The sequence below is a fragment of the Phyllostomus discolor genome, chromosome 4 (assembly GCF_004126475.2).
Source record: "Phyllostomus discolor isolate MPI-MPIP mPhyDis1 chromosome 4, mPhyDis1.pri.v3, whole genome shotgun sequence".
Classification (NCBI taxonomy): Eukaryota; Metazoa; Chordata; class Mammalia; order Chiroptera; family Phyllostomidae; genus Phyllostomus; species Phyllostomus discolor.
Window position 1 is genome coordinate 26,578,444 of NC_040906.2, and position 26,652 is coordinate 26,605,095.

Sequence of the window (26,652 nt, forward strand, 5' to 3'; positions counted from 1 at the left end):
AGAATTATTCTTCTCTAAGCAGAAATATTTTTGTCCACCCCAAATAAAATCCTATTCCTGGCTAGAATTCATTTTTATTCTTTTGTTTCCCAATGTCTTTACTCTATCCTCTTCCAACATTATCCTCCTTTTTACCCCTACTCATCTTTGTCTTGTTCTGATCCACAGCACTTGATTAGGTTTTTTTGTGCTTTTCATTTATGTCAGATTTTTTTTTTTTTTTGGTGAGGGGGCCAAAAACAAGTTTGTCAATCAGAAATTTCTAAGCATAAATCATAAAGCCAATGGTTGTTACAGCATTTTGTCTTTGTTTTACACACTTTTTAAAAAATCCAATTGATGATAGTGACTCTGAAAAGTTGATAGATGACAGATATTACCCCCTTTTACAGATGAAAAAGCTGAATTGCTAAGAAGCTGACTATGTAAGACCATAGAGCAGGAACAGAGCTGGACCACAATTTGGCCATCTGGCTTCTGGGGTACATTATGCCCATCTGATCACAAATCTCCACGATCAACCCACTTTTTGTACTATGATGCTACAGAAGAAAAGGCAACCTTTTCTATTAATTGACCATTTCTGCCAAAAGTCAAATCCAGAACCCACCTCTACAGATCCAAATTGAAGCTCATATTCTCTAAAGTGAGATTACCAAATTTTGTAATCTATACAATGCTCTTCAGAGGAAGTCTAAATAATAGCCAACTATAATACAAAAGACTAAAACTTTTATGAAAATAAGAATTATGAGTGCAATTTATAGTAAACCATGAACTTGAACTAGTATTTTATCTTAAATGCAAAATTCATTAGAAAAATAATTTCTAAACAAAATCTTTTTAAAGTATAAAAATGTTTCCCAGGAAAAGGGAAAATTACACACAAAAAGATAATCCTAGGAACAAAACGTTCTCTTTTCAAATATTAAAAAAATAATTTAAGTATAAGTAGCGTTTAGTTTTCAACAACACTACATGAAATAGTTTCCAGTTATTACATAGTTATATACTCACCCAAGGGTCCCTTTCCCTGACATAGGGGGGCTGGGGGGTTTCTGAGTTGGAGGTGTTGTACGCGGCAGCCCACCCATCTTCATATTCTGGGTACTCACCTAAAAAATTTTTAAGAAAAACTCAACTTGTATGCAGCAAAACAAAGTGCCACTTTGGGGAAATAACATTATGCTATTTAACAAAGAAGGGGAAGGTTTAAATAGGAAAAAAATTAGAGGCCATGCATTTCATATGCAGTATCTACTCTATATTATTCTACAGTTGTACTCAAAGGACTCTTCCTAACATGGAATTTTCAAATAATTATAAACTTGTATGCAAAGACTTTATTTGCCATTAGGCCATCACACCAACAGATCACTGGTTGGACTATTTGATAATACATTCAATTTGAAATTAAATAGGATAACTATAAAAACCTTAAATAATAAACTTAGTCAGACTCAATGATGCCCTTAAGCAAGTCCTTGTCTTTCTAGAGAGGAAGTATATCATACAAAACAAAATACATGTTTCTCAAATAAAATAAGCAATTATGGTGTTGCTCCATTGTAACTAGTGAATATGAAGTTAAATTGCATGATATATCTATAAAATTTTAGTTTTTTAAACAGCAGATCAGCCTTATAATTCAGATTTCTTCAATGTTCTCATATGAAGGAATCACCTACCTGTAAACTGCCAGAAATTAAGGCATGTTCCTAAACATCTGCACTGGAATGTTAGGGCTGAGCTATCCCATTCACCTGTGAACAGTACAGGGACCACAGGCAATGTCCTAGTTCCAGTGGGAATTAAACCCATTCTGGCCCAAAATGAAGATTAATTCAATCACAGGAAAGATGGAAGCGACACCGTCCCAAATCAGAGCTGGGCCTTACTCCTCACTACTCTAACCCCAACTGAAAGTGCAAATGTAGAAAAGCGGGGAGATAAGGAAACAGTGGATGCCACAAAAGAAGTATGTCAGCACTTATGCGGAAAGCCCTAAAAATCTGGATATTTTAAGGAGCTATGAGAAGTCATTCACAAATATAATTCAAATGCAATCTCAAACTGTTTGAGGTTACCAATGGGTTTGAGTTAATGTTCACCATGTAGGTTTATGCCTGATCATATTTTCAGCCCCTCATATTTTGGAGTGTCAAACACTTCAAAAAAAGGATTAATAAGAATGTCTACAGTATTCAAATTATGCTTGTAAAATGAAATTCCAAGACATTACACCAATGAAATCAGAATACATTTCTATATGTAATTTCAAAAATAAAATTTTAAGAAAACAAATTATAATTGTATACAGAATACTGAGGCTATCAAAACTATATAGAATTTTTTAAAATCCTAAAATATTCGTCATCTGAATAGGTAAGAAATGATATTAAGAAACAAATTCTTCAAATGAACAGCCCAGTGAGCAAGTTGTGTGTGATGATAAACCAATCTTTAATGACAAATGTCATTACCTTTGTCATACCTTTGAAATGTCAGTATTTTTAAAGAGAAGCATTTATGGTAACCCTTTTGTTGTTGCTTTTTAACAACAAATATAAAACAAACTAGTTATCAAGTAAGAAAAAAGATTAACTTATCCTTACTCTCCCCCTCATTAGTAAGCAGAGGGGTATACTAATCATATCTTAAAATGAAAATGTCAGAAGATTTTTTAAAAAATCAATCCACATTTGGGGAAAATTTTAGGAGTAATATGACAACCAAATGCTTTTAAAACAATAAATTTTAATTTATGACACCAGAAGATTTTTTAAATTAGTAACCAAAGTCCTTTAAGCTCAACCTTAAACAACATAAATCCGAAGGTTACTTCAAGTGATGAAGGAAAAGTAGGTGAACCAAACACTAAACTACATCCATTTGCTATAAAGGAAGAAAGAGGATCAGGAATAGAAAAAAAGTAGAAGAGAATTTTATTCTATACATGGAATAGCTAAAATACTTGAAAACAGCTTTCCAACTCTGATTTAAGGTTTTGGTATGTAAGGTGTTTTTGTTTAAATTGCAGTATCTTCTTTAAGTCTTTTAATCTAGCCCTCAAAATATAAAGTACACAATTTATAAATTAAAATATGGTAGACATTTCTATAAATAAAATTTACTGCATTTCATATCTGTAGAATCATCATATGACTGTATTTGTTTGGTTAATGAGGTTTGGATTAGTAACTTAAATCACTGAAGAAACCAGAGTCCCTATAGAATGTTGAAAAAAATTTATAATTATAACTTCACTAATACTGTGCTACCTTTCTATTAAGCAAAAAGAGTTTTTGTAAACTGCTTCTATGCTAAGTAAAATAATAAATATACTACACAGACTATAACCTGCCATCTAGTTTGAGGAAAAGGGAAGAGAACAAGAATAATTTCCAAACAAAATTTATTTTTTTTTTAATCAGAGGTGGGATTTGTATTAAAATCAAAGTTCAGAAACTATATTTTAAGTCTAAAATATTCTTATAAAAATATTTTCTGGATAGTCATCATGGTACTAAAAACTATTTTGAAGAAAGTTTATAAAGGAAAATAATTATTTCCTGACAAGCAACAAAACACACACAACTAAGCTATGTACGTGGTAAAGAGGAACAGAGAGGAATGGAGAGGGAGAAAGGAGGAGGGAAGACAGAGGGAAGGGAAACAGAGAGTTGTGGGGGAGGGAGAAGACTGAGAACACATGTACCACAAACACAGAAGAAAGAAAACAAAATAATTCTGCACCGAGTTCATAATAGCAATTCCACATGAAACTTAAAAAATTGCAAACATAAGCAGAACTATCTATCTGGCACTTAAATGTGTAGTTAATGGTCCTGAGTCACGAGTGCGAGTGCCCATTACAATTTTCACAGTTTTATTTGGGAATTGGAAGAATGAAACTTTGGTGGCTGGTTACAATAATTTAATTATGTGGGTATTTTTTGGTTCCATAAAGGGGAAAGTCATCACTAAGAGCTAAGTAAAGGAGGTATTAGGCACAAGGAAGGAGGAATGGTAAGAAAGGTCCCAGGGTTTTTTCCCCTACTAGAGAGAAACCCTCAAAACAGAAAAAATATTCATTTAGGTAATAAAGGTTAATGCACGGCCACAGCTCAAATACTTTCCCACTAGCCTGTGCCTAAGGAATACATATAATACAAGAGGTAGCGGCAATTCCTTTATGATCACAGAATGGTCCCGTCTCCCAGGCTTTGGAAAGAAATCTCTACAACTAGCACTAACCATCAGGCCAATTCTAATGCCTTACTATTTTTTCTACAGTGCCCCTCCCTTCCCTGCTCTCACCTTTTTGGGTACGTTCAATACCTCCTTGAACCCTGACATGTAATACAATGCTCATTACAAATCTCAGTGCTTTCAAGTGCCCTGCGAACTTCAGTATTTCTTATAAAGCTGGCCAGCCAGGTTCAATAAGGACATTGCCTCTGCTACCAAAAACAAAAACAAAACACAACAATGACAAAAAACAAAAACAAAAACAAACCTACTCTCTGACAGGTGACCTGCTGTGATATAACAGTGGCACACACATTTTTAATAATACCTGTGATACATCCCTCATTTCTCCACCACGTACCACCTACCCGACTACTAGGTACAAGGGTAAGTGATTATAAAAAATAAGTGGGACACCAGAGGTAACACAAAGGTTTATAAAATGATTGCTTCTAAAGAATTTATAATATTTTGGAATTTATAACTCATATGTTTCAAACAAAAAGGACTGTCTACAAATTATATAGAAATCCCCCCCCGCAAAGAAATTATCAACGTGAGGAGAAATAGCTACAGAAGGTTTCATAGGCAAAAATCTGAGCAGGACTACTAAATTAAAAAGAGCAGGATTTAAAGAGGAGTCATCTCCAGAGGAGCGTGTCTGGATGTGGAGTGGTGAAGATGGGCAGGAGGAAGCTGTGGTCAAGCACTCTGGGCCTTCATCGCTGTCCAGTGCTGTTTCCCTTTAGTCCCACCCAGGACATAATTCTTTGGCTTCCTAGAAATCTCTGTCCCTCTCCTCAGAGAATGTATGTTCCTACTTCAAGGCTCATGGCTAGCAGGAAAAGGACCAGGAGACCCTCTACAGGAAAGTAAAGCTGAAATCAGGAATTCGAGTATGAATTCAGGAGAGAGGTAAAATTTGTACTAACCAAGTTAGAAAGACAAAAAGCCTAAGGTGCCAAGACTCCAGAAATAACCCAAGATAGAGATATGAGAGTAAGAGGTCAGGAGTAAAGATGGACAAACTCCTGCCTGACTTTAAAAATCGTTTCTGACAGCTGACTTTTGCCAAATAGAACTGGTGGCTCACGACTGGAACCGGCAAAACCAGATAGGTCTACCAGGGGTTGCTGTTAATACAGAGTTTTTTTTCTAAACGTTGTACTAAATGAATGTTGTATCTGCACTCAAGTGAAAAACTTAACCCATAGTTTACATAGAGTTAAGTTACAGACCTTCAATATGCCAAGAAAAATTTTCAAGGGTTATATTTTTAACATGTTATTATAAAATAAACCCATAACCACCTCCTTGTTAATTATGTAGAATCAGCTTATGCAATGTTCAACTGAAATACTACACTAACAGATAAGTCTTTACTATTTTTGATGAAACTAATACACTTACTTAAAAAGTACTTAAGTTTAGCTTCATTGACAACTTTACTGCTTTCAAAAGCAGAAAAATCCATTTCAAATATATCAGTAACAGAGTCTTAAAGCTCTTTTTACTATAAAAATAAAGGGTAGCCCTGCCTAGTGTGGCTCAATGGCCTGAGTGCTGGTCTGTGAACTGAAAAGTCGCTGGTTCAATTCCCAGTCAGGGCATATGCCTGGGTTGAGGGCCAGGTCCCCATTTGGGGGTGTTTGAGAGACAAATGATTGATGTTTCTCTCCCTTTCTCCCTCCCTTCACCTCTCTAAAAATAAATAAAATATTGAAAAAATAAAAAATAAAAATAAAAAGTAGGGAACAGAACCCCACTTCAAGGTACATTCCATTTTAACATGGCCTCTGGTACCTATTAAAACATTTCCAATATTGCATTCTATCCTTTGGCTTTTTAGGCCTCTTGTTGTAAAAATATCACCACATTGTGTTCAAAGGTGTTATCAATTACACTCTACAATGTTTTCCTCAATCAACTGAAGAAAAAACAACCCAAATGTCAGATGAAAAGAACTATTAAACACCACAACATGAGGTATAAAATGTTAGAAATTCAACTTTTAAGCATGGAGGTCTCTTCTGAGTCAATTCGCACATGTCTGACCCTAAAGTACAAACTTTGTTTAGTGTCCGTCCCAAAGGCATCAAATCTGACAGCAATGAGAGCAAAAGCAAAGCTCAAGAAGAGCTGGGAAGGAAATCAAAGTAGCAACAGTCCTACCGAACATCAGGTGGCTTCTAGGGCACCTGATGTAATCCACAGGTCACCAAGAAGCTCAGCTGAAAAACTACTGGACTAGTTTGTTACTTGTAGTCCCTGACTACTTTAACTTTTTTTTCTTTAATTCTATTTTATACCTTGATATATTCCATTATTCCATCAATCACCCTTGCAAAACCACTAGTCTTTTTTTTTTCGAGCATAAAAGGAGAAATGATTTGCTATATGCAGACTAGTTTTTTCACTCTGTTTTGGTTTACCCCAAATTATTAATGTGCCTCAAGTTTATAGAGAGACGGACATATTCACAAATAGGAACAGGAAGAAAGGAAGACAGAGCATTGGCACAGTCTAGCTTCTAGGATAAACTCAGGGTACCCTCCCCACCCTGTCCACTCCGCTCAGGTACAGTAAAAACACCTACACTGTACCGAGCCACTGTACTCAAGAGTGGAGCTATTTGGTATAAAGAGCAAAGATGTTAAGGAGTCTTATCCAAAATCTTCCTTTCAAGGACCCTCTCATTTCCCACTCATTTTGGCCTATCTCCTACATGGAGATCCTGAATCCAGGATGATCAAGAAGAAATCATAGCAGGAATTGGAGGAAATGAGCATAGAATAGTAGTAGCTTAGGCAAGCTGGTCTAAACTTTCAGGGAAAAGAATTGATCCATTTTTGTGCTTTTCCTTCAGTTAATCTCTGTGTACTTCATTCACTTTGGAGGCTAACACATCAATAGTCATAATTTGAATACAGGCTTTAAAGGAAAAGAGCCAAGGTAGCCACACGGTTTTGGGTCTAGTTCTACCTATTTAATGCAAAAGGAACATCCTCACTATTCTACATGCTTCATTCACCAAAACAAGGGCATTGAGCCAACACTCTTCTGGGGGTGTCCAACCTCTTGGTGTCTCTGGGCCACACTGGAAGAAGAGTTGTCTTGAGCCACACATTAAATATACTGCGACATGTAATCACACACAAAAAAACCTCACAATGTTTTAAGTAAATGTATGATTTTGTGTTGGGTCAAATTCATAACCACCCTGGGCTGCATATGGCCTGCAGACCATGGGTTGGACACCCGTGGGGGAATCAATCACACAACAAGGGCATTTGCCTGGGCTTCTCTAGTCATGTCTCCCTACCACAGAAATTTCTGTAACCCCATGGTTACTAGCTAGTTATAACTCAGATCTCAGTTATCCGGTCTTCTTATCACTTTCTACACTGAAGACATGGCAAACAACTGAGTATTTGAAAAGAAGTTATAAAATTCACCTAAGGGCGGGAAAAAATAAAGGAAATGCAGGGTCAGTTTGGTGAAAATTTTAGTAACATACTATTTGACAGATTTCTTGAATATACTAGAATGTCTTTTACTGTTAAACCTCCAAAATACTACAATAAAGTGTTACTTAAACAAATAACAAAAGGAAATATTTCTCTAATTCTTAACTTGTATTTTGTGAAACATTATCATGCACTTTTTATGTTTTGCATATAATAGTTTGAAAACTCTTAAAGTGATTTTATACTGAAACACATATTTCACATAGCAATTTAAGAAAAAAGACTAATTTTGTTATTTTAAAATACATGATACTGCAACTTAAAAAAAAATCCTGTAACAATATTTTCCGCTTCTCAATTTCTTTACATTAAGAGTCAAGAGATAATGATATAATGGCCACAAGATATATAATGAAGCACACCATTTATAGAATAAAAAAGCTATTACACAGGGGGAGGGTTAAATAAAGCACATTCGTTGGCTCTCCAATCCATAACAAAATGTCTCTATTTACAATCCAGCTAACTTTATTTCATAATGACATTTTATGATAGGATAACACACATTTCAGCTTTGAAAAATATATCAACATTGCAAAATAACCACTTATTAAATAAATATTTACTAAGCACCTAATGAACAGTCAGGCACTGTTCGAGGCACACACGATGGGGCAGTGAACGGACAAAATAACTGTCCTCACGGAACATAAACACACCACAAAGCTGCACGACAAAAATAAAAAATAAGTAGAAAGAGGAATTATCCTTTGGTTTTAAAAGGCCAACTGCCAAATATCTCTACACTCCCCATATGTAATATTCTACATAAGAACAAAGAATGGAAATCCAGCCCTGGAATCTCTTACCTTAAATCTAAGCAACCACTTAATGCATAAATGGAGCAAATAAAAGAGGTAAGGAAAAAAAGCATTGAAAGGTTAGTTGGAACTTCAGGATGTGAAGAGAAAGGAAAAAACAAAGAAAAATCAAGTTAAGCATTTAGCATTAAAAAATAATGTTTCAGTAGATCATAGAAAGAGTGGTTAAAGCAGAATGTGTCATGAACAAGAGTTTTTTGATGAAATTATATGACACTGTTTTATTCAAAAACTTAACTTTATTAAAGATTTCTTCAAATTAGTGACCTCTAAACACTAAAAGTTCAAACAATGAAAAAGACTACAGAGTCCCAAAACAATAACACTTTGCTTGAGAATTAGATAAGAATTGGAGTGGAAAAATCACCTTTTTTAATTATATAAGAGGGCAAGCACAAAGATGATGTGTGCACACCCTCTTATGCATTCTAAGTGCCTTTTAGTCATTAGATTCTGGCAGTGCACTAAAATTTTCTATTAGCAGTTGCTAGCCTTGAATAAATTTCAAAAGGTTTCCCAAGTTAGAATAAATTTCAGTTGTTAATTATCCATCTAATTACACATCTTATTTCAACATGCTTTAATACAGTAATCTAAAATGCATGTAGGTATTCATTAAAAAATTAAATATCAAATTCCAAATAATAGTGATTATCAAAATTCTGAGGAAAAAATATTTTTTTAAAAAACTTTACACTGTACAGTTTCATTCACCTAAATCTAAATTAAAGTTAGATTTAACTGATTTCTAGCCATATTAGTGTAGGACTTTTTCTAATTTAAATTTGCTTACAGAGTCATAAATCAACTGCATAAACTAGTTTCACTTATAAGCATGTTTATTCAAAGTCACATTTGATAAGTCATTTCATTGTCTTTAAAATCACTGATGAAATGCAAACATTTAAGTAACTTTATACTCAGCTGAAACACCAAATACTTTCTTAAGTACTAATACCAATTTAAATAAAATTTATATGCCCGTCAAATTTTGATCATGGTATTTTGTATACACAGCAGGCACTCAAATGCATCTTAGAAGATAGCCAAAAAAATATAATGGCTATATATGCAAAAGCAGCAGGAATATTAATTCACATACTACTTTTATCTATACTATTCTTACTCAAAATGTTAAAATTATTTTAGAAAAATCAAAGTACCTTTTTGTTTAATTATGTTCTTTCTAATGCCAAAAGTTGGCTGATAAATTTTTAAGATAAATACTTTAATAACACACTGAATGATTTTAAATCAGTTATATTAAAGAATTAGAAAGATTATACCACACTTATCATATATGTGAGGTGTTATCATAAATAATTAAGCAAATGCAATTCATTCAAAGATAACTATTTAAAACTGGAGAACACAGCACTAAGCAGCAGCAACTAAAGATAAAACTAGTTTATAGCAGTAGGGAATCTTCAGAACCATAACTGGGCCAAGACTTGGCTCTCTAGGGAAGGAAAGATAATAGCTTAATTTTCCAAGAAGTTAGTTCCAATTTGGGCTATTGTTTTTTAAAAACTTGACAAAAATTATACTTACCTTTACTCCATGTCCAATATCATCTAGAATTGTATAGTCAATAGGTTTTCTAATATAACGAACTGGTCGTTCAAGGTTGGCTGGAGCAATAATCTTATGTGTCCTTGAAGTGTTTTTATTGGTAGTCAAAATACCAATTTCTCTTCTTGCAACTTTCTCTTTATGAATATCAACGGTCTGAAAAATATAAACGTAACACAAAAATGTGTAGCTCTAATATCCAGAAAAGTCAAGACATAAATGTTCAATAGATTTAATATCATAATTCATATTCTTAACCACAACTGTTCAGTTTTCTCCTTTTTGGACCATTACCGACTTTCTCCAGTTTTAGACTAAAACAAGGGTTGGAATACCGTGGCTGGCAGATGAAGTATGGCCCACCGCCTGTTCTTCACAACCCAAAAGCTAAAGGTTGTGTTTATATTTTTAATGGTTGAAAAAGTAGAAAGAAAAATAATGCTGTTATGTGTAAAAATTACATGGAATTCAAATTTCAGTTTCCACAAATAAAATGCTATTGGAACCCCGCCATTCTACCTGCTTATGTATCCCCACACTACAATGGCACAGATGAGTAGTTCTAACAGACACCTGACAGCCTGCGAAGCCTCAGGTACTTATCAGCTGGGCGGTTACAGAAAAAGTGTGCCATCCAATGGGTTAAAGCATGCTGTGTTTTCTCCCCATAATTAAGAGTTGGCCAAATGTAATGATTAAGAAAGCCCTAGGGGTTAATCTGGTTACACTGAAAAATAACCTATGATATAATTTCTAATTTTTAATCTATGAAAGTAAACGCTTTAAAAAAGGGAGGTTAAAATATAATTTACTTAGATAAAATGGCTTGTATTTTATCATGACACAAAGATTCTAAAATATTTCATTATTTTATATATTAAATATTCACATAGATTACATGTGCCTTTACTCACAGTTTTCTATTTGCTAATAGAGGATGAATTTCTCTACAAACTTATACAATTAATACAATAAAACAGCATTTCTCAAACTGCAGGTTGCAATTTAGCAGGATGTGAGCAGCAGTTATCTTAAATGAAATAAAATAGAAATATCACACTGTAAATACACATAGTAATAAGTATTGTTTCTTGAAACATTTATTTGTTACATATATAAAAATGTACAGAGTTGTGTACTGGGTACAATGTAAAATGTTATTTTTAGCGTGGGTTGCAATCCAAAGGTTTGGAATACACTTTACTAAAACTATTCATATCTCTTCCCACCATTCCTGCCTTAAGCAGCAAGTAATAGACACTTGCTAATTCCTTCCCAGCCCTACTTCAATCTTCCCCTTCTAAAAGAAGAACCAGGTAATAACATAGAAGTGGAAAGAAATGATGATAACCATCATGACATTATTGAATACCACTTTTAAAAATCTGAAAGCCGATGACTTATCTTTCTAAACTACCTAAAATATGAAGGAAACTTGAAACAAATTCAAAGCCTATTTCAACCAAGAGATCTTAAAAGCAATATAATCTATAAGCTTCAGAACTAATAAATATCTAAATAAAGCATCAAATCAAAGACTAGCTGAGGTAGTATAACCTTATCACTTTAAGTATTTCTTTTTAAGACAAAATAACCTGAGCTTTTTCTGTGCATGTTGGGTAAATTATGAAATCTGCTTTCTTTGTCAACGACTTGGGGGAGCTATAACAGAGAAAAGAAGTTTGCACATTAGTAATGATACTGGAATTTACTTATTTTAACTTCAGAGAAATGGAAACAAATCTCATCCTGAATTAATTTGTAATGAGTCATCCTGAGTCATTAAAAATATAGACTGGGAGGATTTCACACTTAAGTATGTTTCAAAATAAAAACCAAATAAAATATGCACTTATTTTTATGAAACTGGTCTTTGTCATATTAATAAAAGATTATCAGAATGCAGTCCTTGAAACACTGTTTCTACTATACTTGGTTTTTAGAAATGTAATTATCTTATTTAGAAATAAAACCATAAGAATGCAAACCCAAACAACTATAATAAAATTCTTAAGATTATAGCAAATTGGAACTTTAATTTCAAATTTTCATGCTGGAAACATTAATAAATTTCTGGAAAATTAAAAGGAGGGAGCAACTTTCCACTTATTGTTTACACTAATATACAAGTAGCCCAAAACAATACAGACCTTTACAGTAAGAATAAAAGGAGGACCAACATAGCAAAGGAAAAGATCTCAAACCTATAATCTTAAGTAAGGGATAGTTACTATAATAGCATAAAATTGGCCTCTTAGCTTCCTGGGAGAGAAGGCAAAGTAGAAATATGAGTTGCAAGGAAATATACCCCTTTATCAAGAAACTGAAAAATTTTTCAGCATTAAACTCTAAAAGGAAATGGATGAAGGAACTACAAGGAGAAAAATGTTCTTTGTTGCTTCTTATATTAATTTTCAGTAAAAAATAAAGGCATATTTTAAAATAGTTCTCAACACATGTCTATAGAAAGTCAAAATATGTTAGTTTGGCTATACAATGTTTCTAGTTGTCTACTTTAGAAGAATGACTACATCTTAGAAAAATTAGAGCAAGATTTCTCAACATAGACATTACTGACATTTTGGGACATAAATTCTTCGTTGCGGGGGGCTGTCCTGAGCACCGCAGGGTGGGAATGAAGCAGCATCCCAGTAAATACCTGCAGCACACGCGTGCCTCAGGCTGTGACAAGGAAAACGGCTGACACTGCCAAATGTTCCTCTGGAGGTAAAACTGCCCTGGCTGAGAGCCAATAAAGTAGAAGACAGACTAATTTGCTGTACCCCTACGTTATCATTTTTTACTCTAATTGTTTCCAAACTTTAAACAAGCATTGACTAAAGATTAATGCCTCTAGTGAATGCCTAAGTATAGATATTTGGTGTCATTAACTTTTTAAAAGTTAATGAATACAGTAATAAAAATACTGTATGATTAAGAAAATCAAAGAATATAATTTGTATTCTTGCCACCCCACTACTACACTGGATTAAACTATAGGATTTTCTTGGATAGAATCAAATATATCTTTAGAAAATAGCTATGGTTTTATCTGGAGTCCAAATAATAACTTAATGGAGAATAAATATATTCCATAAATAAGATGAAAGTGTGGTCTAGAAGTTTCTGAAGTTTTTAGCAATCACTTGTGTCAAATTTTTCAAAGCTTCTCTTGTGGAAAATACTGGGTTAGCCAAAAATTTCATTTGGTTTTTACCATAAGATGGCTCCAATAGTGTTTAATCGTCTTTAACTTCATTTGAAATAGTTTTCTTCAGCTGTATTATGACAGCTGTCATATCAGCATGTATTTAAAAACAACTTATCAAAATTGGTGTATTTTCGTAGTCATTTTATACTGAAGACAGAATACACATTTTCGGCATATTAACTTTTATTTCAAGAAATGTGAAAAACCAACTGAAATGCAAGGAAAAAAAATTTGTGCAGTTCTGTGACTGATCAAATGTGTCAAAAGTGGTTTGCAAACTTTCATGCTGGAGATTCCTTGCTGTGCTCCACAGTTGGGTAGATCAGCTGAATTTGATAGTGATCAAACTGAGACTTTAATTGAGAACAATCGATGTTATACCACATGGGAGCTAACCGACATACTCAAAATATCCAAATCAATAAAGTTATTGGTGAAAATAAAAAATGTGTCTTTTATTTTATGGGAAAAAATATACAGACTTTTTGGCAAATGCAATAATCATATTCAAATTAAACAGAGTAGCATAATGAACACCCCAACGTTTACCTAAAATCCAGCTTTAACATTCATGAACTCAGGGCAGTTATCGGCTTTAAGAGACCTTTGTAGAGCTCCTACAATGTTTATTTAACAAAAATGTGGTTACTATGTTTTTCCAAAATCAAACTCATAGCTATCGGAAATCACTGTTTTTGCCTTCATAATATTTGATGTTACAATTCTAAAATGCATTAGGTTAAATTCAGCATTGATACTTCGGGAGAATTTTAATAAGAAAAAAAGTATTTCAATTTCATCCTGGTTTTCTTTTTTTTTTTCTTTTCAGCCTGGTTTTCTAAAGTTACTACAGGCATAATTTGGTTTATTACACTTAGCTTTATTGTGTTTCACAGGTGTTGGCATTTTTTTATACATATTGAAGGCAAGACGCTCCAGCACCAGCGAAAAGATTATATAACCAACTTTACTGCAGTGGTCTGGAACCAAAACCACAATATTGCCAAGGTATGACTGTAGTTATATGATAATAAACTTACTTTTATTTAAAAGAGACCCAATTATAGCACCCACCTATGGCAAGTAAACATGTTTCGTTAGCAAAGAAGATCAAAACTAATGCAAGTATACTGCTATTAATACTATTATTGTTTGCTGCTTGTTAAGCAACTGTGTAGGACTTAAACATCCATTATTACTCAAACACACTTAATTTGCTTCTCCATCCTTCTCACTGCTATTGCCAAGCTGGTCTTGCATGCTCTGCTGCAGGCTCCCTCCATGACACATCAGCCACACAGAGCCAAACCCAGGTTCCTCCAGGATATATTTTATTACCTTGAGATAATCTGACTCCCAGCTCCCTTGCAAGCCTAAGACCCACCCGTACACCTCCATCCTGGATCCAAGCATGTGCTCAGGCCACAGCAGATGACAAGAAGGTACTAGACAGTCTTTTGTTTTAGGTTTACCCATGCATTGTTGTTTCCCATTACCAGACAATTGAGAGCTGACTGTACTGGATAGCACTACCTCAGTTAGCTGCCCATCAGTGTGGGAAAACATGTGCAATCAAACGGTTACAGCTGATTAACTCAACTGAGCTGGCTGCTTTTAAATATAGCTCAATGTTTTCATTAGTAAGTTAATGTTTCAAATGAGCATTTAATTATTCAAATTACAGCATGCTTTAAATTACTCTCCTTTCATAAAACAAATCAGTAACAAACTGAACTGGGTAATTTTCAGTTATTCATTTTTTATGAAATGATATAAACTATACATATGAAACTAAGTAGGAACTATATAAGTCCTCCTTTCTATGCATAATTACAAACTGATAACCTTTAGTGGGATTTCCTTAATTTGGGAAATTTTAAACAAGGATATGTATACATACATATATATCTCCATATCCATATATACACATATATCTGTATCTCAAAAAGTCTTTTTTTAAACAAAAAAATTATCTTATATGTTAAGTTTCTCAGGATTTAGGTTTTCCACTTTTAGTACCTAACTCTTCAGAAGAATTACTTCCATTCTTCTATTATTTTATAATCATTCTTTCTGATCTCCTTTGTTTGCTACCTGCTAACTACTTGAACACCTGGACCAATCTAGTCAGCATCTAGGAGCATGAGAGAAACACCACCCTTTCTTCACACTGCCTTCTGACCTCTCATGATCTTCTTCTGCGTCATGATAAACTGAACAGGCAGTACTGACTGTTTTCAGTAGTTGAGAAAAGAGACAGGACTGGCTTTAAGAATTTTTATTTTACAAGTTTATTAAGAATTTTAGTTTGAAGAATGTTTTATAAGCCTTTTTTTAAACTTACCATAAAGGGACACAAACTTATGGACACAGTAAATAGCATTCATTCTTACACATAATGATATACTGACTAAAAGTAGTTATGTATACTTGTAAAAGTATTCAGTAAAATTAAATGTGTGCTCTGATAACTCCATTTTCTTGAAAATATTTAGTGTTAATTTAACTTCTAATCTCAGTTGAAGATTAAAATTTCAGTTAATTTTTTAAAATATGCTTCCAAAGAACTGAAATAACAGCAAGAAAGCTAGAGATAGAATGTCTTTAAAATTATGATCCTTAAAATACCTAAGGGAAACCACATCAAGAACCTATCCTGATACAGGCATACCTCAGAGACTTTGCAGGTTGAGTTCCAGAACACTGCAAAAAGCTAGTATCACAATAAAGTGAGTAACACAAATTTTTTGGTTTCCCAGTGCATAAAGTTATGTTTATACTATACTGCAGTCTATTAAATGTGCAACAGCATTATGTCTATAAACAATACACATACCTTAGTTAAAAAAACACTGTATTACTTAAAAAATACTAATAATCGTCTTAGCCTACTGGAAAAATAACACCAACAGACTTGGGTGATACAAGTTTGCCACAGACCTTCAATCTGTTTTTGTTTTTTTTTTTAAGTAATAAAAGTGAAGTGCAATAAAATAAGGTATACCTGTACTTCTGTATGGATATGGTAAGAGTGGTATAAATTAGTACACTATTTTATACTATATTGTTCTTTCGGGAAAAAATGTCATACTAAATATTCATAATCAACTGTCTTGTATTTCAAAATTCTGACATTTGGAGAATGGGCTATTACTTTGTTTTGGGGTTTTTTTTGAAGTATTTCTTCCTAATACCTAGCTGATAAAGTCATGAAATTCCCATCCTTAGATTCAAACTCAGGGAACCAGTTCAGTTACAGCATAGTGACAGACGGCTGAGGTCAGGGGGGCACAGACTGAAGTGAAGAGCGGAGCCAACAGAACAGAAAGAAAAAAAGTAAATTCAAATCAAGTATTATTTTTGGCAATCTCAGAAGAATAAAGATTCAAGATAAAGATAGCTCAGAAATCATCTCATCAGTCCTATCATTTTACAGATAAGTGAAGTTCAAAGAAGCCAAATGGCACCCAAGTCAGCTGAAGAACCAAGGTGAAACCTAGATCACCCACCTCCCTCCCTCCCAGTCCTACTCAGTGTTCACTTCCCCTACAATGGAGCAAAGAGCTAGAGCACTAGGAGGCTGAAATGTGATAAGGTTCTTAACCCAGGAGATAGGAAAAGGATACTGATGAGAAAAGGAATCAAATAGCTCAGATATATAATATTGACTGGTCCTGAACCAGTCTTCCAGACAAATATTATGATAACTCTTGATACCTACTACCATTCCAAAAAGCATGTTATCTTATCTTTGACCTGACTGAACCTCCACTTCTTTGTTTCTTCAATTCAATCTACTCCCCAAACTCTCCAAACTTAGTATTTTTGCCCAAATTGAAAAAAAAAAAAACTACTCTCAAGGTATCTTAAGAACCTTCTGGTTCCCACTAAGTACATAATAATATTTTTAGTAAAGTATAATAATAATAAAATTTTAATACCAAGCATTTGGGAACAAAACAGTATTTTAGAGCAAGAACCTGCAAACTACAGCCTACATGCCAAATCTGGCTCAAGGCTGCTTTTATATGGACCACAAGCTAAGAATGGTTTTTTATATTTTTAAACAGTTGTTTAAAAACATATACATACAAAGAACAATATGAGACTGAGACCATATGTGGCCCAGAAAGCCTAAAATATTACCTGTCCCTTTATTTTTTTTTTAAGATCTTAACTTATTTATTTTAGAGAGGGGAAGAGAGGGAGAAAGAAAGGGAAAGAAACATCAATGCTGGAAACATGGATCAGCTGCCTCTCACATGCCCCCGCCAGGGACCTGGCCTACAACCTTGGCACATGCCCTGACTGGAAATAAAACCAGTGACCTTTCGGTTTGCAGGACAACACCCAATCCACTGAGCCATACCAGGAAGGGCTTATCTGTCCCTTTACAGAAAAAGTTTTCCAATCCTTGCTTTAGAGTATTTACTGAGTATTTGCTTTATAAACAGAAAACATTTTCTCTTAAACTACAGAATAATCTTTCAGTCTAAAAAGCACTGAATAGTTTTGATGTTCAATTGACTTTTAAAACAAAGAACTTGCCCTGGCTAGTGTGGCTTTGTGGATTGGGCATCATCCTGTAAACCAGGGAGTCCCCATCACCAGTTCAATTCCCATTCAGGGCATATGCCTGGGTTGCAGGCCAGCTCCCCAGTTGGGTGTGTGCAAGAGGCAGCGGATCGATGTTTTTCTCACATGCTGATGTTTCTCTCTCCTTCTCCCTCCCTTCCCCTCTCCATAAAAAATAAAATTTTTAAAAATCTTTAAAAATACCTGGCTGGCATAGCTCAGTGGATTGAGCACGGGCTGCGAACCAAAGTGTCACAGGTTCAATTCCCAGTCAGGGTACATGCCTGGGTTGTAGGCCATGACCCCCAGCAACCACACATTAATGTTTCTCTCTCTCTCTCTATCTCCCTCCCTTTCCTTTCTAAAAATAAATAAATAAAATCGTTTTTAAAATCTTTAAAAATAAATAAAAACAAAATAAAACAACTATCTGTGCATTAAATATAATTGAAAAATTCCAATCCTTAGGATAAATGCTAAAAATACATAATTTTAAAAAAATTTACTCTTTATTTCATAAATTTAGCCTCCGTCTGCTTGTTTTCCCTATTCAACCCCTCACCCAACATACTGTTTTGCATAAACCTAACAGCTGTTGTACAATTACAGATCTCTCACTTCTTCAGATATTGCCTTCCCAACACTCAACTGCAGAGGAAGACTCTTCAACATACATGCACGCCTGACAGCTCTGAGGCCCCTGTTATTTCCGACCTACCAATCCCTATCCATTCATCTCTATTGTGCTTTATTTATTCCCTTATAACAGCTTTAAAAGCTAGTATTAATTAGACCATATAAATTAAGTATAAATTTATGATACTCAAAACAAAAATTCTCATTTAATGATATACAAAATTACAACCTGAAGTAGACTTATTCGCCCTCCTCCTTAATGCTGCTACATTTCTCTACTAAAGAACTACAGAATTCTAATCAGAAAATACACGACTATCTTTCATGGTCATTTGCTTGTTGTCATCATCCACCCTCACAATCTCTCCTACTCCTACGAACTATAAAAAGTTGTCCCTCCATTTTAGAAACTATTATATACTATTTATCTTCTACATTTGCAGTTCCTTCTATCTTTTGGGGTCCTTTGACTTTAAACATGCAGAAACCTTAAGTCTCTGAAGTATAACTTTGAAATTCTATATCAAATTATCAATCAACATCTCTCCTACAGAAAACCATTTAATAATATTCTTAATCATTTAAAATTCTACTTATTATTTCCACTAGGAGGTATTTTCAAAATGAAAAGACTCTCATTAAAATTCACAAATTAAAAAAAACAAAACAAAATCTCACCAATTCTTTGTTGTTGTTTTCTGCTTTTTTGGGTTTTGTTTTATATTGTTTTGTTTAAGTGACAGCAATACAACATGCAATAAATTACTCAATGTCTATAGAAGTTTATATGGGATAGAAGAAACCCTATAGTGGCAAATTCAGATTTAAGATTAAATAACATTGGCCCTGGCTGGCATAGCTTAGTGGATTGGGCGCGGGCTGGGAACCAAAGTGTCCCAGGTTCGATTCCCAGCCAGGGTACATGCCTGGGTTGCAGGCCATAACCCCCAGCAACCACACATTGATGTTTCTCTCTCTCTCTCTCCCTCTGTCTCTCTCTCCCTCCCTTCCCTCTCTAAAAATAAATAAATAAATAAAATCTTAAAAAAAAAAGATTAAATAACATTAAATAAGAAACTCCTCTAAAATCAATCTGATGAATTTTCTAATAACAGAAATGTACTGAAATCTGTAACAGATTCAATGATCTGGCTTCTCTTTTTTTCTTTAAGATTTTACTTATTTATTTTTAGAGAGAGGGGAAGGGAGGGAGAATGAAAGGGAGAGAAATATCAATGTGTGGTTGCTCTAGAGTGCCCCCTACTGGGGACCTGGCCAGCAACCCAGGCGTGTGCCCTGACAGGGAATCGAATTGGAAACATTTTGGTTTGCAGGCCAGCACTCAATCCACTGACCACACCAGCCAGGGCCAATTATCTGGCTTCCAGTTGATTTAATTCCAGAAATTAAACTTTAGAATTTGAAAACTTATTGGATTAGTCAATGTCAGAAGCATCCTAAACTCTAAATATGTATTTTAAAAGATATTTAAAAAGATAATATGCCCACTTTAAAACTCTTTTTATTCCAGAAGAGTTACAATTATCTGGGTCTAAAAAGGATGCTGGCCCTTGCCAGATGGCTGGGTTGCTTGGAACACCATCCTGTACAACAAAAGGTGGCAGGTTCAATTCTTGGTCAGGGCACATACCTACCGGAGGCAATTGATTGACGTCTGTCTGTCTCTCTCTTTCTTTCCCCTACTCCACCCCTTTTCTCTCTAAAAAAAAATCACTAAAAACACATCCTTGGGTGAGGATTATAAAGGGTGTTGAATACTACCCACATTATTCAAATGACGAGTGCTAAAATAGAAAACCTGAAAAGATCCTATGAAAGAGAAGCAGACAGATCAAAATCTTTATTTTCTGAATGTTATGAAAAGTGCATTTTGCAATTATAAATTCGTTTTTCATTGCAGAATTATTTTAAATGGCCCCAAAATACAGAAATGGTTAGCAAAGCTATGATATATACGTGTAACAGTATGCAGCAACTGAAAATGTTTATGAAGAGCTTATACGAAATCACGGAAAGATGTCTGTTGTAAAAGACCAGAATCCAAAATTCTATACATAACATAATCACAACTACACTTTAAAAACTATTTAAAAGAAAAAGTATTGGGAAAAAATCTATCAAAACAGTTATAGTGAAAAACTTGAGCAGTAAGGAAATGTTTTTTCCCATCTATTTCTCTTTTTCTTTCTATACTCATGAGCATGACTTTTACAATAAAAAAGTAGAGTGGCCAGAGGCGAGAGAAGAGGGAACTTCAGGGGGGAATGGGTAGGGATTACAGGAACAAATTTGGAGGACACATGGACAAAAACTGGGGGGGGGGGGTAATGGGGGGAAGGGGGGAGGGTTGGGTGGGTGGGCTGGAATGGGAGTAGGGGGGAGAAAACTGTACTTGAACAATGATTAAAATAAAAAAAAAAAAAGTAGAATACTGATTTTTTTAAAGTTCTATATAAAGATAATTTTATAAGGTCACTGATTATTTTAGGATATGGTACCATGCTGGTAAACAAAAATCCTACCAACAGCTATCTCATTTATATTTTTAAAAAGATAATAAAAAGTGTGATTGGCTAAAAGTCAGAAGAAATAAGAAAAATTTTCAACCCAAGGCTGATTTTTTTTAACCCCCCACTTAAGGATATGTTTAGTGATTTTTAGAGAAGGGGAGAGAAACATCAATTGATTGCCTCCCATATGCACCCTGACCGGGGATGGAACATGCAACCTAGGTATGTGCCCTGACCAGGAATCCAACCTGCAACCTTTTGGTGTATAGGACAACACTCCAAACAAGTGAACCACCCAGCTAGAACCTCAAAGCTGATTATTTTAACATGACAACTGAGTTGTAATAGAAACCATTAAAATTTACTTCCCTATCAAAATCAAAGAAGATAATCACCCCACAAAAAGACAGAATTAAAAAAAACACTGATTTTGTAATATTGAGTTTGTACTTTCCAACTCATACACAAGTTAACTCACATAATAAAGACTGCCAGCATCACAGATTGCCTGTGTTTATTAAGTGTTTCCTCAAAACAATGTAGGAAAATAGTGTTGTCTCACTTGTGAAATATGATTGATTGATGATTCCATCCTTCGTAGCTGGGATGCCTGGATATCCAGCATCTGCAGTACATTGTTGGCCAAGGTATTTATCAGATAGGCAACACTTGCTAAGGACTGGGTGGTATAGGCTTTGGTTTCTTCTAGGGCTCGCTGCTTATCTGCTGACTAGGAGAAAAAAAACAATCATTAATTCAAAGATAACCCATTCTATCAAACTAATCAATAATCATACTCATAAAAACAATTCTGCTATTGAACCTACACACACCAGCTAAAAATGTTCTGAAGACTAATTATCAGTATGATGTAAATCCAACAACTAAACTGTTGACTCAGTTCACTAATGTTTTCATGTTGAATAAATACATCTTCCATAATACATCTATCTGTACAGGTGCAAATAAAATCATGAAGCCATTATTTAAAATACAAGATCCAATGGATATTTTTGAGCAATGACAGCTAGTTTACATAGCTTCCCAAGGTCACTGTTTAGAAAGGTAGCATTGATTTGAATGTGTCAATTCCGGCCTACTTTTTTTATTTTCCTGAATTCCTTCTTTCCTTCCATTCTAACATGTGAAATGTGGCTTTCATGTAATGTCTGATTTAAATAACAATGATACCCTGGCTGGCATAGCTCAGTGGATTGAGCGCGGGCTGCGAACCAAAGTGTCGCAGGTTCAATTCCCAGTCAGGGTACATGCTTGGGTTGCAGGCCACGGCCCCCAGCAACCGCACATTGATGTTCCCCTCTCTCTCTCTTTCTCCCTCCCTTCCCTCTCTAAAAATAAATAAATAAAAAATAATAATAAAATAATAAAAATAAATAAAAATAAATAACAATGATAAAGCCCTGGCTGGTGTGGCTCAGTAGATTGAGTGCAGACCTGTGAACCAAAAGGTCACCAGTTTGATTCTCAGTCAGGGCACATGCCTGGGTGACAGGCCAGGTCCCTAGCTAAGGGTGTGAGAGAGGCAACCAACTGATGTCTGTCTTGCACAACAGTTTCTCTCTCTCTCTTTCTCCCTTTCCTCCCCCCCCCAAAGAAATACATAAAATCTTTAAAAAATAGTAATAAGATAACGATGATAAATAAAAAATGATAAAGTACATTAAAATGGCAAAACCATAATAAAAATTAAAATAAAAATAATGAAAGGACCCATTCTTTCAAAGCATTTGAAGTGTTATGACACTATGGGACATAAATTGCCAAGTCTTTAAAATCTACTTGAAAACCCGAGAGTACACAGTAAAAAGTGATTATTTCCAAAGTCACAATTCAAAGCAATGGTAAAGATACATATGCTATGCTAACACCAGCTTCTTGCCCTAGTTCTGTAGAAAGCTATGATTCAGCAGAACATACACAAGCCTCTGAACCTTTTTTCTTAATAGCAGCTCTACTATTTACTAAAACATGTCAACTTGGCCCTGGCTTGTGTGGCTCAGTGGATTGAGTACAGCCTGCAAAACAAGGGGTTGCTGGTTTGATTCCCAGTCAGGGCACATGCCTGGGGTTGCAGGCCAGATCCCTAGTAGGGGGGACACAAGGGGCAACCACACACGTTTCTCTCCCTACCAGTCTCCCTCCCTTCCCTTCTCTAAGAATAAATAATAAAGTCTTTAAAAAACTAAAAATAAAAAAATGTCAAAGCGGACAAGACAGTTCCTCAATTTCTCAAGAGCAAACAAACCTCTGTATCAATCATTCTAAGTAGCTGTGAAACTCTAAGATAATGAATATAAACCCACTTTCTAAAACTACAGATCATATCTATAACAACTGTCATCATCTCTTTGAATAGTTATTAACTATTCAAAGTCCACCACATCCCAGTTTCCTCTCCCACACATTCAGGAGTCAGAATCAACAACCCTAGATAATAAGTTTTTCCAGGGGGAGAAAAACTGAAGAAGCAGCAGTTAACAAAATGATCAAATAATATCACTTTAATTTGAAAAGAGTTAAGAATCACTATATTAGCTTCTTATCTTTTCTATTCTAATCCTCAGTAACTTCAGTTTTATCAACGCTTAAATTAACAACAGAGTTGAAACCAAATTTGGCTGAAGATAAATACTTTCAAAAAACACTACAGACTTCCAGTCTCTGGTGGTGTATATAGGGAGCTGGGAAGTTGGCACTCCATCATCACAGGTAAAAAGCTGAACCCACTGGAAAAACTCAACAACTTTTCTTAAATTCACAGTAGAAAATGGCAATTCATTAAAACTTTGTACACATTATTCTAAATCAGAGCATTTATTATAGAGAATAATCCAAAATTAAAACAGTTTACTAGTATGCCTCAAGGGATCAAGGGGATGAATATCGGGACAGATAGAATTATTTTCAATGTATCCTTTTTTATATTGACAGCACTTGAGATTGTCTGAAAAGCAAATATTAATATTAATCCCTTCATATTATGCCTTTATTCCTAATGTATATGTGAAATCTTGTGGCTGGTTGTTGCTGCATCAAAGATATGAGAGAGACCCTGATAGTAGGTGGACTTCATGTATATTTATTTTTCCTACCAGGTAAAATGTATAAAGACTTCAAACATTGATGCAGGTCACCATGAAGCAGGTGTTTGGGGCATTATGCTTCTGCATTAAAGTAAGACACAGAAACATTATGAATTTATATCCACACGACTGTTTATGGTAGCTTAATTCGTAATTGCCAAAACTTGGAAACAATCAAGATGTACTCAATAGATGACACTGTACATCATACAATGGAATACAATTCAACACTAAAAAGAAATGAGTTATCAAGCCATGAAAAAACATGGAGGAACCTTAAATGAATATTACTAAGTGAAATAAGCCAATCTGAAAAAAACTACATACCATGTAAGCGCAACAACATGACATTCTGGAAAAAGCAAGACCATGGAGACAGTGGAAAACTGGTCCGGACGTGGATAAATAGACGGAATACAGAGGATTTTTAGGTCAGTGAAAATAACTCTGTGTGATATCCTAGTGATGAATACATGTCATTATACATTTGTCAAAACCCATGGAGTGTACAATGCCAAAAGTGGACCCTAAAGTAAACAACAGACTTTGGATGATAATGATGTGTCAAGGTAGTTCATCAGTTGTAATAAATGTAGCACTCTGATGGGGGTGTTGAAACCTCTGTACTTTCATTTCAATTTTGTTGTGAACCTAAAACCTTTGTCATTCATGACCTTACACAGTAATACAAATCATTTAAAAGTTTTCTTAAATCCTAACACAAGATAAAGAGTGCAGAGCAAACTTACAAGTGCCTTAAGTATAAAATTGCTTCAATTTCTAAATACCTACCTTTATATGTACATAAAAGATACTGCCAAAATATATATGGATGTATACACACACATATTTTAGAATGTAAGTTGTATGTTGTTTTAACTACATGGATGAAAAATATTAATGCTTTCAGATGAAGCAAAGTATAATTTAGGACCTTTGAAGATTCTACAAATGAGAGAAACTGCAGGCACAATATTCTAAAATTTTTCAGTGGATAGAGGATAAAGACCCAGGTTAGGAAGGGGGGCCTGTCTATGCCCCCCAATAAAAGAAAATTCATCTATCAACTTGAGAATCTGAAGACATTATAAATTTATGTGGAACTGAGGGAAATATAAAGGCATATATAAAAAGACTGATGGTGATCTTTACAAAAATCCTTATTTTACCTGACATACTGGATCACATATTTGTCTGAGAAGCATTCCTTGATCTCAATTAAAAAGGGAAAATAAACACCTCTTCCCACCACATACCCAGCACCTGGCCTACAAACTAGGCCACTTCCAACACTTTTGCCCACTCTAGGCCACAGTGAGTTTGTTCAAGAAATAGGACCACGACACAGAAACCTCCCTGGATTTTTCAAACTAATTCCAGAAGAGAGAACTTTCTTTTTCTCTTATCCCAGATATATGAGGTTTGAAACACATTCAAGGATGTCTCACAGCGCATGGAGTATGCCTATATGGAAGGATGAAGCCAGCATGCGGAAAGAAGCAGAAATGACAGTCCTCAATTCCCGTCATTCCTGCTTTCTTACATGGTTTAATTAGTAACTAGTAAATTCACATTTTTGTTATTTAAGTTTATTCAAATTGAGTTTTTGTCACTTGAAGTCAAAGAATCCTAAAACACTTAAAAGTGTTCCTGCTAATAGTTTAATGTATACTGGCTTCAGTTCTCAATAACATGGCACCTTTAAAATAGTCAAGGTGCTATGTCATCTGCCTAGACGAGCTATGTATAGGCTAACTGCAGACAACTGAGGCAAATAAACTTAATAGTAGCCTCCACAACTAAAGCATCAGAGGAAAGCCAGAGAGGGGGAAAAAGGGTTACTTTAGGTATAAGACAAACAATCACAGACTAATCTGTTTGAGATTCAGAAAATAAAATTATTTGCTGAGACTGTGGCTGACTACTTTGGGAGAACATACAACTAAAGATAAAGTAGAGTTTCTAGAAAATAATGAGAATAGAAAAGATAGGGCATTTGAGTTCTTCAAGCTCTGCTCTTATCTGGCTGTCAATAAATCAGATACTCTCAAGGACTCAGTTACTACTTGTTACTTTGAAAAGACTAGATTATGATGTCAGTTTCAGCTATAAAATACCATGATTCTCTTTTGGAACAGATTTGGAAGTAGGTCATTTTAGACTGAACTACATACATGCTTATCTAAAAAGTGACAAATCACAAGTTTTACAATAGTACTGATTTTAGATTAGGAAAAAATTTAGTCTATCTGGCATGAAACTTGCTTTTTAAAAACAGACAAGCTCACCTTTACTCATTTGCCTTTTAAAAACATTCCAGATGCCTGCTCCTCCACCAAAAGACAGGCAGAATGTAAGCAGTAGTGCTTACTAACACAAAGTAGTGCTATCCTACTACCTGACAAAAAAAGATTAGAATTTTTT

General features: G+C 34.6%; 1 protein-coding gene across 50 annotated transcripts in view; it reads right to left on the reverse strand.

Moving 5' to 3' along the window:
* The window catches only part of ABI2 (abl interactor 2), a 90,251-nt gene that overhangs the window by 37,082 nt on the left and 26,517 nt on the right, over positions 1-26,652 (reverse strand). For 19 of the 50 annotated variants that reach the window (XM_028508708.2, XM_028508705.2, XM_036023036.1 and 16 more), the window contains exons 2-4: positions 21,687-21,854; positions 10,151-10,327; positions 1,018-1,115 (exon numbers count right to left, since the gene is read on the reverse strand). In XM_028508708.2, the coding sequence (XP_028364509.1) occupies positions 1,018-1,115; positions 10,151-10,327; positions 21,687-21,854 (443 nt within the window). Of the gene's footprint in view, positions 1-1,017; positions 1,116-8,587; positions 8,606-10,150; positions 10,328-10,469; positions 10,512-15,174; positions 15,196-20,297; positions 20,314-21,686; positions 21,855-26,652 lie in introns of those variants that run through there. The other 31 variants (XM_036023026.1, XM_036023025.1, XM_036023003.1 and 28 more) reach the window with 5 other exon arrangements.